This window comes from Podarcis gaigeae, assembly GCF_964106915.1.
Source record: "Podarcis gaigeae genome assembly, chromosome: 8".
Taxonomy (NCBI): domain Eukaryota; kingdom Metazoa; phylum Chordata; class Lepidosauria; order Squamata; family Lacertidae; genus Podarcis; species Podarcis gaigeae.
Window position 1 is genome coordinate 6,493,448 of NC_139684.1, and position 12,929 is coordinate 6,506,376.

At 48.3% G+C, this 12,929-nt stretch overlaps 1 protein-coding gene across 1 annotated transcript in view; it reads left to right on the forward strand.

Annotated features, from left to right (window-relative positions):
- GFRA2 (GDNF family receptor alpha 2) overlaps positions 1–12,929 on the forward strand; it is an 87,409-nt gene that overhangs the window by 59,849 nt on the left and 14,631 nt on the right. The window contains exons 5-7 of the mRNA XM_083753324.1: positions 6,566–6,675; positions 9,652–9,792; positions 10,445–10,602. Of these exons, the coding sequence (XP_083609450.1) occupies positions 6,566–6,675; positions 9,652–9,792; positions 10,445–10,602 (409 nt within the window). The remainder of the gene's footprint in view (positions 1–6,565; positions 6,676–9,651; positions 9,793–10,444; positions 10,603–12,929) is intronic.

Sequence of the window (12,929 nt, forward strand, 5' to 3'; positions counted from 1 at the left end):
CCCGACCGAGCCACTTGAAAGACGGAAACCTGAGAAGCCCTGGAATGGCTCCAGGAAGGTTTATTCCTGGCAGTTAAAATCTCATCCAATAACTGTGAATTCATTGTGCCTAATGGAAAGAGCGACATCTGGCTTGGATATTACGGAAAGATTACCAGCTGGCCTGTCATGTATTGTGCAAAGAATAACATTTGCCTTGGAGGATGCTACAAGCCAGGAGCAGGACCCGGTGGGGGGTGGGGGTGTGACAAATTTATCTCCTTGTTGGCAATGAGCTTGTGACACTTCCTGGGGCAATTGATGCGACTGACTCTGATCCTGGGATCAGGGATGCAGCAGAACCTGAGCACTGAGATACCCACCCAGGGAATGAATCTGTGAAAATGCAACATGTACTATTTCTCCAGATTTACACCAGAGGGTTGATTGATTGATTGATTGATTGTACCCCACCTTTTCCCTTGACACAGACCTCAAAGCTGCTTATAGATCAAAATAGGTAAAGGTAAAGGGACCCCTGACCATTAGGTCCAGTCGTGACCGACTCTGGGGTTGCGGCGCTCATCTCGCTTTATTGGCCGAGGGAGCTGGCGTACAGCTTCCGGGTCATGTGGCCAGCATGACTAAGCCGCTTCTGGTGAAACCAGAGCAGCGCACAGAAACGCCGTTTACCTTCCCGCTGGAGTGGTACCTATTTATCTACTTGCACTTTGACATGCTTTTGAACTGCTAGGTTGGCAGGAGCTGGGACTGAGCAACCGGAGCTTACCCCACTGTGGGGATTCGAACCGCCGACCTTCTGATCAGCGAGTCCTAGGCTCTGTGGTTTAACCCACAGCGCCACCCACGTCCCTTTATAGATCAAAATAAGAAGAGCTTAAAAGACAGGGGGGAAATCATTAAAAAACAACATTTATACAGAGAGAGAGAGAGAGAGAGAGAGAGAGAGAGAGAGCGAGAGCACAGTGCCATCTCCTTCCTTAAAAGAAGTCAGCTCCCAAATGCCTGTTTGGGAAGTCTTCAGCTGCCGGCAAAAGGACAGCAAGGAGGGAGCCAGTCTGGCTTCTCTAGGGAGCGAGTTCCAAAGTCTGGGAGCAGCCACCGAGAAGGCCCTCTCCTGCATCCCCACCAGGTGTGCCTGGGAGAGTGGCAGGACCGAGAGAAGGGACCCTCCCGAAGATCTCAAAACCCGGGCAGGTTCTTATGAGGGAACAGAGTCTTTCAGATAGCCTTGATTTAAGCCATATATAAGGACCAAGCCATATATTCCACCTGGGATATTGCTTATTCTTTGTGTGCTTCCTTTAGCCCGTGGTTAAACAAAGAAATAACTATTCATAATTCAACCCGCCTGCCTGGACAAAGCAGGTCTCAGCCTAGGAGCAAAATAAGAAGAAACTTCCTTAGTATTTAGGTGGTCTTGTCCTATGCAGGCGCTGAGCATCTCTCAGAGGCATGATGCCAGATATCCTTATACCAGCTGCATATGGTAGACTCATATTACAGGCTGATATTTACCTCTCAATGGTTCCCAAGCATTTTATTTCCATAAACTCACCCCTGCTGCCCCTACCCTCTAAAAAGGGTTATCCGGAATAGTAGTATTCACGACTGACTAAGGAAGATAAGCAGTGCTCCCAGCTGCAAATGAAATGTTGTTGTTGTTGTTGTTTAGTCGTTTAGTCATGTCTGACTCTTTGTGACCCCCTGGACCAGAGCACGCCAGGCACTCCTGTCTTCCACTGCCTCCTGCAGTTTGGTCAAACTCATGTTCGTAGCTTCGAGAACACTGTCCAACCATCTCATCCTCTGCTGTCCCCTTCTCCTTGTGCCCTCCATCTTTCCCAACATCAGGGCCTTTTCCAGGGAGTCTTCTCTTCTCTTGAGGTGGCCAAAGTATTGGAGCCTCAGCTTCAGGATCTGTCCTTCCAGTGAGCACTCAGGGCTGATTTCCTTCAGAATGGAGAGGATTGATCTTCTTGCAGTCCATGGGACTCTCAAGAGTCTCCTCTAGCACCATAATTCAAAAGCATCAATTCTTCAGCGATCAGCCTTCTTTATGGTCCAGCTCTCACTTCCACACATCACTACTGGAAAAACCATAGCTTGAACTATACGGTCCTTTGTTGGCAAGGTGATGTCTCTGCTTTTTAAACAGCCCCCCCCCCTTCTCCTGCTGCGGCCACAGCACCTTCCCTGCCCCCACCCTGGAGCCTCCCTCAAAGTAAAGAAGGGTGAAAACCCATCGATTCTATTGCTTCATTACCTGCCCAGAACATGCCAGCTTTCCAGCAGGAGATGCCTCAAGACACCAGCGCGCCCAGGCTCCAGCGAGAGGCAGAGAGAACATGTCAAACTCAGCAGCGCATGCCAGGATTTTAGCATTGCCAGCCTGCCCTGTATCGCCGCGAAGACAATGAAATGCCAACAGGCTGAATTGCTGGAAGATTTGGGCAGAAGGAGGTGCTTCTTCACCAAACCACGTAGTTAAACTGCTCACTCCACAATACGCGCCATTACATTTACTGGACACATCAAAAGGGGGTTCAGTGTTATCTGGATTAAATAGGGGTGCAAGTTTCTTTCTTGATGGGATGGAGGAAGAGAGAGCTGTCAGGTCAAAGCCAGCAAAATGAAACGCACATAACTTGCCAGACGCACAGATTAAAAGGCTTCCTCCAGGCAGGTGTGTTGAATTATGAACGGTTATTTATTGGTTCAAAACCAATAGGTTTTAAATGTAAAGTTCTCCACTTAGACAGGAATAGAGAGATCCACAAATAGAATGTAGGGAGGGGAGACACCTGGTTTGACAGCGGTACATGTGAAAAGGATATAGGCGACCGTGTCTAAACACAGTACGTTTCCGAGCACAATTCAAAGTGTTGGTGCTGACCTTTAAAGCCCTAAACGGCCTCGGCCCATTATCCCTGAAGGAGTGCCTCCACCCCCATCATTCAGCCCAGACACCGAGGTCCAGCTCCGAGGGCCTTCTGGCGGTTCCCTCACTGCAAGAAGTGAGGTTACAGGGAACCAGACATAGGGCCTTCTCGGTAGTGGCGCCCGCCCTGTGGAACGCCCTCCCATTAGATGTCAAAGGGATAAACAACTACAGTGGTACCCAGAAATAGTGCTTCAGGTTAAGAACTTTGCTTCAGGATGAGAACAGAAATTGTGCTTCGCGGCGTGGCGGCAGCAGGAGGCCCCATTAGTTAAAGTGGTGCTTCAGGTTAAGAACAGTTTCAGGTTAAGAACAGACCTCCGGAACGAATTAAGTACTTAACCCGGGATACCACTGTACCTGACATTTAGAAGACATCTGAAGGCAGCCCTGTTTAGGGAAGTTTTTAACGTGTGACATCTTTGTTGGAAGCCTCCCATAGCGGCTGGGGAGGCCCAGCCAGATGGGCAAAGTGCAAATAAATTACTGTATTTTTCACTCTATAAGGCGCACCAGACCAACCACAAGACGCACCTAGTTTTTGGAGGAGGAAAACAAGAAAAAAAATATTCTGAATCTCAGAAGCCAGAACAGCAAGAGGGATCGCTGCGCAGTGAAAGCAGCAATCCCTCTTGCTGTTCTGGCTTCTGGGATAGCTGTGCAGCCTGCATTCGCTCCATAAGATGCACACACATTTCCCCTTACTTTTTAGTAGGGAAAAAGTGAGTCTTATAGAGCAAAAATATGGTATTCTTATTCTTATTCATATGAAGAACTTCTTGATGGTATGAGCTGTTCTGCAGTGGACTCACTCGCAAGATGGTGACCTCTCCTTCGTTGGAGGTTTATAAAGATAGGTTGGCTGGCCATCTGTTAGGGATTCCTTAGCTGTGATTCCTGCACCGCAGGGGGGTGGGCTAGATGGCCTTTGGGGTCCTGTCCAAACCTTGCAGTTCTATGATTCAGTTCTCTGATTCTATGCAGCGAACGAGATGCCACAACGCTGCAAAGCCAATTCAATTTGGCCGCGTGAAGATGTCACTGAGGGTTAACTGGAGAGAAAAGACAGCCAGTTGTCAACGAAGGAAGTGCATAATTTCACAAGAAGGACGTGGGGACCAAATGCTAAGAGTGCCTTTTTTTCTTTTTTGCACTGCCAGAAAAATTTATGAAAAGCTGTGAGTCATTTCAGCCCCGCTCTAGTTTCTGTGCTTCCCTGGGTGATGGTCTTCACGCCTCCGTGGTCATCTCGGACATAGATCTTCCTGGCAGCTTTCTCTGGCTTCTCTCGCTCACGGTGTGAGGTCCAGGAAGAGCCACAAAAGGGTTGCGAATATGACTTGTGACATGATGACCACCTCCTGCAGCCGTCCAGACCCTTGACTGCCTTTATTCTTTATTCTTTATTCCATTTTATTGATTTGCGGACTACAGCCAAAAGTGCAAACGTAACAAAAAGGGCAAAAAGAGAGAGTCAGAAATGTGAACTGTAAAGCCTGGAAGGACAAAAGTACAAAGATAATAAAATCATAGAATTGTAGAGATGGAAAGGGACCCAAAGAGTCATCTAATTTGAACCTTGCAAAGCAGGAATCATAGTTAAAGATGCAACATAGCTCCAAAGGGATAATAAAGTATTAACTCACAAAATACTCCTTTTTAAAAACAAAAAGATTTATAAAAATAAAAGTATTCTTCATCTGTGAGTTCCTTCATTACTAAGAATAAAAGGTGGAATCTACACACGTATAACAAAACACTGTGATCATGCTTTTTTCTAAAAAATGGTTTTGAAAATTTGTATTGAATTTTGCATAGCTCACTATCGCCACCTAGTGTCACATTTGTACATTGCTCTTTACAACACACTTTAAATGTTTTATTTGCAGCTGTGTAGATGTGTCCAAAGTTTTGTATATGCTTAAATGAGTCAGACATTTGCATATGCTGGTGGCACCGAGTGACTATGTGCCTCCATATTTGTATAAGAAATAAAACCATGCCATATGAATGAACTTACTTATGGTAAGAGCTATTTGAAAGTGGAATGGACCCCTTGGAAGGTGGTGAACACTCCTTCATATCAGTTTTTTAATCAGTGGTTGGACATCTGTTAGGGATGCTTTAGCTGTGATTCCTGCATTGCAGGGAACTGGGCTAGACAATATTTGGGGTCCCTTTCAAATATGCAATTCTATGATTCTATTACGGGACGCGGGTGGCGCTGTGGGTAAAACCTCAGCGCCTAGGACTTGCTGATCGTATGGTCGGCGGTTCGAATCACCGTGGCGGGGTGAGCTCCCGTCGTTCGGTCCCAGCTCCTGCCCACCTAGCAGTTTGAAAGCACCCCTAAGTGCAAGTAGATAAATAGGTACCGCTTTATAGTGGGAAGGTAAACAGCGTTTCCGTGTGCGGCGCTGGTGCTGGCTCGCCAGCTGCCGCTTAGTCACGCTGGCCACGTGACCCGGAAGTGTCTCTGGACAGCGCTGGCTCCAGGCCTCTTAAGCGAGATGGGTGCGCAACCCCAGAGTCGGGCACGACTGGCCCGTACGGGCAGGGGTACCTTTACCTTTACCTAATATTCTATTATATATAGCAAAAAGAAGGCCAGTCAAACCCTGCCCTTTAGATACTTTGTCTATGAGATACGTTTTCAAGAAGGACCATTTGCAAACCCTTCAATACCAGCAGTCCAAATTACAGTGGTACCTTGGTTCTCAAACGCCTTGGTACTTAAACAACTTGGAACCCAAACACTGCAAACCTGGAAGTTAGTGTTCTGGTTTGCGAACTGTTTTCGGGAGCTGAACGTGCTCCGTTTTGAGTGTTACACTGAGGTCTGTCTGTTTTTGCTGCTATTTTGCGTTTTTGTTTTTGCGCCTTTTTTGTTTTTGCGACTGTGTGGAACCCAGTTCATCTACTGACTGATTGATTGTGTGACTGCAGTATGTCGTTTATTGCTTTCATTTTATGGATCAGTGGTCTTGTTAGATCATGGGTAGGCAAACTAAGGCTCGGGGGCTGGATCCGGCCCAATCGCCTTCTAAATCTGGCCTGCGGACGGTCCGGAAAACAGCATGTTTTTAAATGAGTAGAATGTGTCCTTTTATTTAAAATGCATCTCTGGGCTATTTGTGGGGCCTGCCTGGTGTTTTTACATGAGTAGAATGTGTGCTTTCATTGAAAATGCATCTCTGGGTTATTTATTGGGGCATGGGAATTCGTTCATTTCCCTCCCATAATACAGTCCGGCCCGCAAAAGGTCTGAGGTACAGTGGACCGGCCCCCTACTGAAAAAGTTTGCTGCATTAGATAGTAAAATTCATGTTAAATGGCTGTTTTAAGGGTTGTTTTTAAAAGTCTGGAACAGATTAATCCATTTTGCGTTACTTTCTATGGAAAAGCACGCCTTGGTTTTGGAACGGACTTCCGGAACGTATTAAGTTTGACAATCAAGATACCATGGCACTAAGATTAAAGGTCTTCCAGGATTTGGCAATACCATAGTTCCCTTCATCTCCTCTCTCTTCCCTTCACCCTGACTCTCATAAACAGCTTGCTACTTCTTGAGTAGGGCAGTATTTTAACTTTCCTTCCCCTTTCCTCCCTTGTCTTTGTCACCAGGTCAAGACTGGCAGATTTCCACACGAATTGCCAAGCCTCTTTCCAGTCACTGACCAGCTGCCCTGGGGACAATTACCAGGCTTGTCTTGGTTCCTACGCAGGCCTAATAGGTGAGTAGCATTAGTGGAGCACTGTGTCCATTTCTGGGCACCACAGTTCAAGAAGGACACTGACAAACTGGAACGGGTCCAGAGGAGGGCAACCAAAATGGTCAGAGGCCTGGAAACGATGCCTTATGAGGAACGGCTAAGGGAGCTGGGCATGTTTAGCCTGGAGAAGAGGAGGTTAAGGGGTGATATGATAGCCATGTTCAAATATATAAAAGGATGTCACATAGAGGAGGGAGAAAGGTTGTTTTCTGCTGCTCCAGAGAAGCGGACACGGAGCAATGGTTCCAAACTACAAGAAAGAAGATTCCACCTAAACATTAGGAAGAACTTCCTGACAGTAAGAGCTGTTCGACAGTGGAATTTGCTGCCAAGGAGTGTGGTGGAGTCTCCTTCTTTGGAGGTCTTGAAGCAGAGGCTTGACAACCATATGTCAGGAGTGCTCTGATGGTGTTTCCTGCTTGGCAGGGGGTTGGACTCGATGGCCCTTGTGGTCTCTTCCAACTCTATGATTCTATGATTCTATTCTATGATTCTATGATTCTAGGCTCATCCACACTGAAGCTAACGCTGTGTTGAAACTGCTTGTTGTGTCTTTTATTTTTATTTTATCCCTTTTGTGATACATAGATAGCAGTCAGGTACAACATTCCTAGTTTTCCTAGAGTGGACATGCAAGGGGATGTTTGGTTCAGCCAGTTGGAACGTCTTGTTTCCTCTTGGGCCGGGACAAACTTCCTTTAGCATGTGACTAGAGGTGGGCATGACCTTACCTGTGCAGGTAACAAAAGCACAGGGCATGCAGCCCCCCTTCTTTCTTCTTTTTGCCTTCTCCGTCACAAGACCAGCAGTTTTTTTAGCTAGAGATGCTCTGTTGGCTTTTAGCCAACAAAGAGATTATCTCCATATGGGATAGTCCCACATGTGTATACTCTGTAACTAAGTTTGCCTTCAGGGATCCATCTGTCAACTGAATGTGTGAGTAAACTTCTTTTATACAGTTTACACAAGATCGTGTCATGTCTATTCTTTTTAAGAGGAATATAAGGAAAATTACAAGGAATCTTATATTGAGAAGCTTAAACAAGCTTGTAACAAGCTAACTTCTGTGTGTTTAAAAGGGGAATGTAAAACTCTGCTAAGTTACAGAACTTGCTAGCGCAAGTTAGGAAGGATATTATTAAACAATATATCCTCTCCTGCCTCCCTGAACATTCCCACACCTTCCACGTCTACAGTTGGATTCCTCATTAAAACAGTGGTTTATACTCTCCCCACCCCACCCCCAAAATCAGATTTTACTCAGCCATGTATAATCTGGTACGGGAAGACAATCCAATATAGAATTGCATGTTACCCCATTGTGAATGTACTGAATGGGGCTGGCCCAAGGCATTTTGCCACTTGAGGCAAAACAGAGAAAGGCTTCCATCTGCCTCCCTGCCTCCTCTGCTCCTACCTGAGGCTACTGGAGGCGGGGAGCCCTGGTACACTGAAGGTGGCAAGGGAGAAAAAGGGGATATCTGGATCCGCTGCCCAACCCCAGCTGTCCTCACCAAGGCTGATGGGCAGCCTGGCACTGGAGCACATTGCGTGGGTGATTTTCCACATGTGGGGTGACGTTTTGTTAGTTGCCGTCCATTGCCACACACGCCAAGCCCAGGGCTGGCACACTAAGAGCCGCAGCAGAGTCTAAAATCAAGTCACAGCTTGTGCAACAGAACAACATTAGGAATGTAGGTTCATGGACCTTTCTTATCCCAATTAGCTGCACACAGCAGCCGACCTCTTTCTGCCCCTCTTGCAATGAAAAGACCATCTGATGGGATGTGATAGCCATCTTCAAATATCTCAAGGCCTGTCACATGGAAGATGGAGCAAGCTTGTTTTCTCCTGTTCTGGAGGGTGGGACACAAACTGATGGATTCAAGTTACAAGAAGGGAGATTTTGACTGATCATCAGGAAGAACTTTCTGACAGCAGGAGCTGCTCCACAGGGGAATGGATTCCTTCGAGAGGTGGTGGAATCTTCTTCACTGGGCATTTTAAAGCAGAGCCTGGATGGCCCTCTGCTGAGGATGCTTTAGTTGAGGTTCCAGGGGGTTGGACTAGATGACTCTCGGGGTCCCTGCAACGCAATTCCACGATTCTATGTTAAGTAAGTTTAAAATGCTCTGCTTGCAGATCCAAGGTCTCAGTCATGCATTGTTCCATGCAGGGATAATACTGGCAAAATAGTCTTGGGTAGAAAATACAGCCAGAGTCAGACATGTGGTCTAAGTGCAGAGGTAGCACATGGCAGAAAGGAGGAGGAAACAATATTGAGTCTATCTAGCAATACAATGTAGTCCTTAACCCCTTCATGTGCTAACTAGGAGTCGTGCGTAGTTCTGTTTGACTGCAATCTCTCATAATATCATGGGGCAGCCCAGAGATGGGTCTCTGAGATACACACTGATGCTTAAATTGAACCCTGGGGGTCCAGTACCTGATGTGCGCTGGACAAATGGGGCAGGGTTTTGAGAAAGGAAATACAAAGACAGTGGCATTTGCCCATCCCTCTGTATGTAGGGGGGGACACGGGTGGCGCTGTGGGTTAAACCACTGAGCCTAGGGCTCGCTGATCAGAAGGTCGGTGGTTCAAATTCCCGCGACGGGGTGAGCTCCCGTTGCCCGGTCCCTGCTCCTGCCAACCTAGCAGTTCGAAAGCACGTCAAAGTGCAAGTAGATAAATAGGTACCACTCCGACGGGAAGGTGAACAGTGTTTCCGTGTGCTGCTCTGGTTTGCCAGAAGCGGCTTAGTCCTGCTGGCCACATGACCCGGAAGCTGTATGCCAGCTCTCTCGGCCAATAAAGCGAGATGAGCGCCACAACCCCAGAGTCGGCCACGACTGGACCTAATGGTCAGGGGTCCCTTTACCTTTACCTGTGTGTAGGAGGTGGCAGACTCAAGCTTTACCCTCTCCCTTCTTGGACAGGGTTGGACATGACACCCAACTATGTCGACTCCAGCACTGCCAACCTCGTCGTGTCCCCGTCGTGCTCCTGCCGGGGCAGTGGCAACATGGAGGAAGAGTGTGAGAAGTTCCTGAAGGACTTCATGGAAAACCCCTGCCTGCGTAAGTCATTCCGTGGTCCCCAGAGTAGAAGTTGGCCAGAGGGAGGTTAGGGCTGTTCTCAAACACCATGGAGCCTCATGCGTGCGTGTGTGTGTGTGTGTGTGAGAGAGAGAGAGAGAGAGAGAGAGATGTAATGGTGGGGAGGGCTATTGATGGCTACTAACCTTAATGTGATCAGACCAATGGCCCATCGAGTCCACTGTGAGAGCAGGATGCTGGTCTTGATGGGCCATTGGCCTGATCACATTATGGTTAGTAGCCATCAATAGCCCTCTCCACCATTACATACCATGTGCCACTTTTGAGAAACTCGCAAGCAGGATCTGAGCACAAGAGTTTCCAGCAAATGGAATTCAGAAGCTTTGCTGCTTCCAGCTGTGGAGGCAGAACTTAGCCTTCATGCATGGCTAGTAGCCCTTGCTAGCCCCCTCCTCCATGAATTTGCCATCCAGTTGGTCGCAGTTACCGTCTCCTGTGGTTACATTCATTATATGGCATTCATGTGTGGCTGCAGAGCACTTGCAGGAAGCAATGGGCAGGTCAGAGAGGGGTGGGTCCCCAACCAGGAAGCCTGACAGGAAAGGGCATGGAGGTGATGTCAAGGAGGAGCTTTCGTTGTTCCTTCAGTAAAGCTGTCTGTTTCCCTCTCCAGGAAATGCCATCCAGGCTTTTGGCAACGGCACGGACCGGCCTCTCCCGCCGATTCAACACATCACCTTGCCACCCAAGATGGAGACATCAACATATGACGCCAATGACAGCAACACCATCTACGACACAGGTGTGACCACCACTTCAGCCTCCATCCAGGTAAGTCCTATAGGAAGGCATCCCTGCATCCCTTCATGGCGACTCAAGAGCACAGGTTTGCTTTGCAGGTGTTCTGGTCCTGTGGATTACCTGAGAGGCGAGGTCCAAGTCCAGTCCATGGTCAAGGTGCAACATGGAGGCAGTCTGTAGTAGCTGAAGCTGGGTGAAGTCAGGAACAGGCTTGCAAGCAGGGAGCCAGGGTGGGACAGGAGCTCAGGCAGGAAAGCAGGACAGGGTTCAGGCAGGAACAGGCAACCAACAATGTTGCTCCCACATCTTGGGACTGGGGCTGGCCGGCTTTTATCTGCCCTGAGGCATCGGGCGGCCCCAATCCTCTGGTGACTCGCCTCTCCTGGCCTGGAGGCGAGCACTCCTCCTGCGGGAACTTAGTTCCCTCCGCCTCTCTGCCCTGAGCCTCTGCAGCTCAGGAGAGGCTGGAGGGTTACGGGACCCAGAGGCAACTTCAGCTTCCCCTGACGGGGCTGAGAGTGGACCACCTGCAGGCAATGGGTCCTCCATCACCTCAGGAGCCAGAGCAGACTCAGCTGGTGCCTGCACCTGAGGACCCAGCACAGGTGAGGACCCTTCAGGCTCATGCCCCAGCCCCGGCACAGCTGGTTCTGGAGGCGGGGAATCCTGTGCAGGCTGGGATCCCTCAGGTCCAGCATCCGAGTCCGAATCCCAGGCCATCACAGCAGGTCACAGAGTGTGGAGTCTGAAAGGCCCAGCCTTCCTTCCTCAGAGGATGGGGCATATGGCCAGTCCCGCCAACTCAACTTTCCATTCATTTTCTTGTTGCTTGTGTAAGTTTTAGCTCCAAAAAGCAGCTGATAAAGGGGGTCAGCTCACGGAAGGTGACAGTGGGGGGCACAGGGAGGCAGAGGAGACACACTCATGGTCAGTCTGCCTCCAATGAGGGTCATTTGAGCAGCTGACGGACTTGGAGATGTTTAACCTGGAGAAGAGAAGACTGAGAGATGAGATGACAGCTACCTTCAAATATCTAAAGGGCTGCCACATGGAAGATGAAACAAGCTTGTTTTCTCCTGCTCAAAAGCCTAGGAGACAAACCAATGGATTCAAAAGACAAGAGGTTCTAACTAAACATTAAGAAGAGTTTTCTGAGGGTAAGAGCTGTTCAACCGTGGAACTGATGCCCTCGGAAGGTGGTGGATTCTCCTTCAATGGAGGTTTTGTTTTTGTTAAAAAAAATGATCTTCATGGGGGGGGGGGAGTTGAGGTTGAGATGCTTTAGTTGAGATTCCTGCATTGCTGGGAGCTGGACTTGATGACCTTTGTGTCCCTTCCAATAATTACCATATATACTCGAATATAAGCCAACTTTTTCAGTACATTTTTTTATGCTGAAAAAGCCCCCCTTGGCTTATACTCGAGTGAGGTGGGCGGTGGTGGTGGAGGGATGAGCAGCCCCAAAGGGCTGTTTTCCGGCTGCTCGTTCCTCCTCCGCCACTGCCGCCACCACCAGGTTTGTGGTGAACCAGCTTATACTCAAGTAAATAGGTTTTCCCAGTTTTTTGTGCTAAAATTAGGTGCCCCGGCTTATACTCAAGTATCTTGGGAGAAAAGCAATGACAAACCTAGACAGCATCTTAAAAAGCATAGACATCACCTTGCCAAGAAAGGTCCGTATAGTCAAAGCTATGGTTTTCCCAGTAGTGATGTATGGAAGTTAAAGCTGGACCATAAAGAAGACTGATCGCCGAAGAATGGATGCTTTTGAATTCTGGGGCTGGAGGAGACTCTTGACAGTCCCATGGACTGCAAGAAGATCAATCCTCTCCATTCTGAAGGAAATCAGCCCTGAGTGCTCACTGGAAGGACAGATCGTTATGCTGAGGCTCCAAGACTTTGGCCACCTCATGAGAAGAGAAGACTCCCTGGAAAAGACCCTGATGTTGGGAAAGATGGAGGGCACAAGGAGAAGGGGATGACAGAGGACAAGATGGTTGGACAGTGTTCTCGAAGCTACCAGCATGAGTTTGACCAAACTGCGGGAGGCAGTGGAAGACAGGAGTGCCTGGTGTGCTCTGGTACATGGGGTCTCAAAGAGGCGGACACGACTAAACGACTAAACAACAACAACATACTCAAGTATATACGGTAGATGACCTGGGAAGGTGATGGACTCTCCTTCATCAGAGGTTTCTGAAAATATACTGGGTGGGCATCGGTCATAGAATCATAGAATCATAGAATCTTAGAGTTGGAAGAGACCACAAGGGCCATGGAGTCCAACCCCCTGCCAAGCAGGAAACACCATCAGAGCACTCCTGACATTGGTTGTCAAGCCTCTGCTTATAAAGACC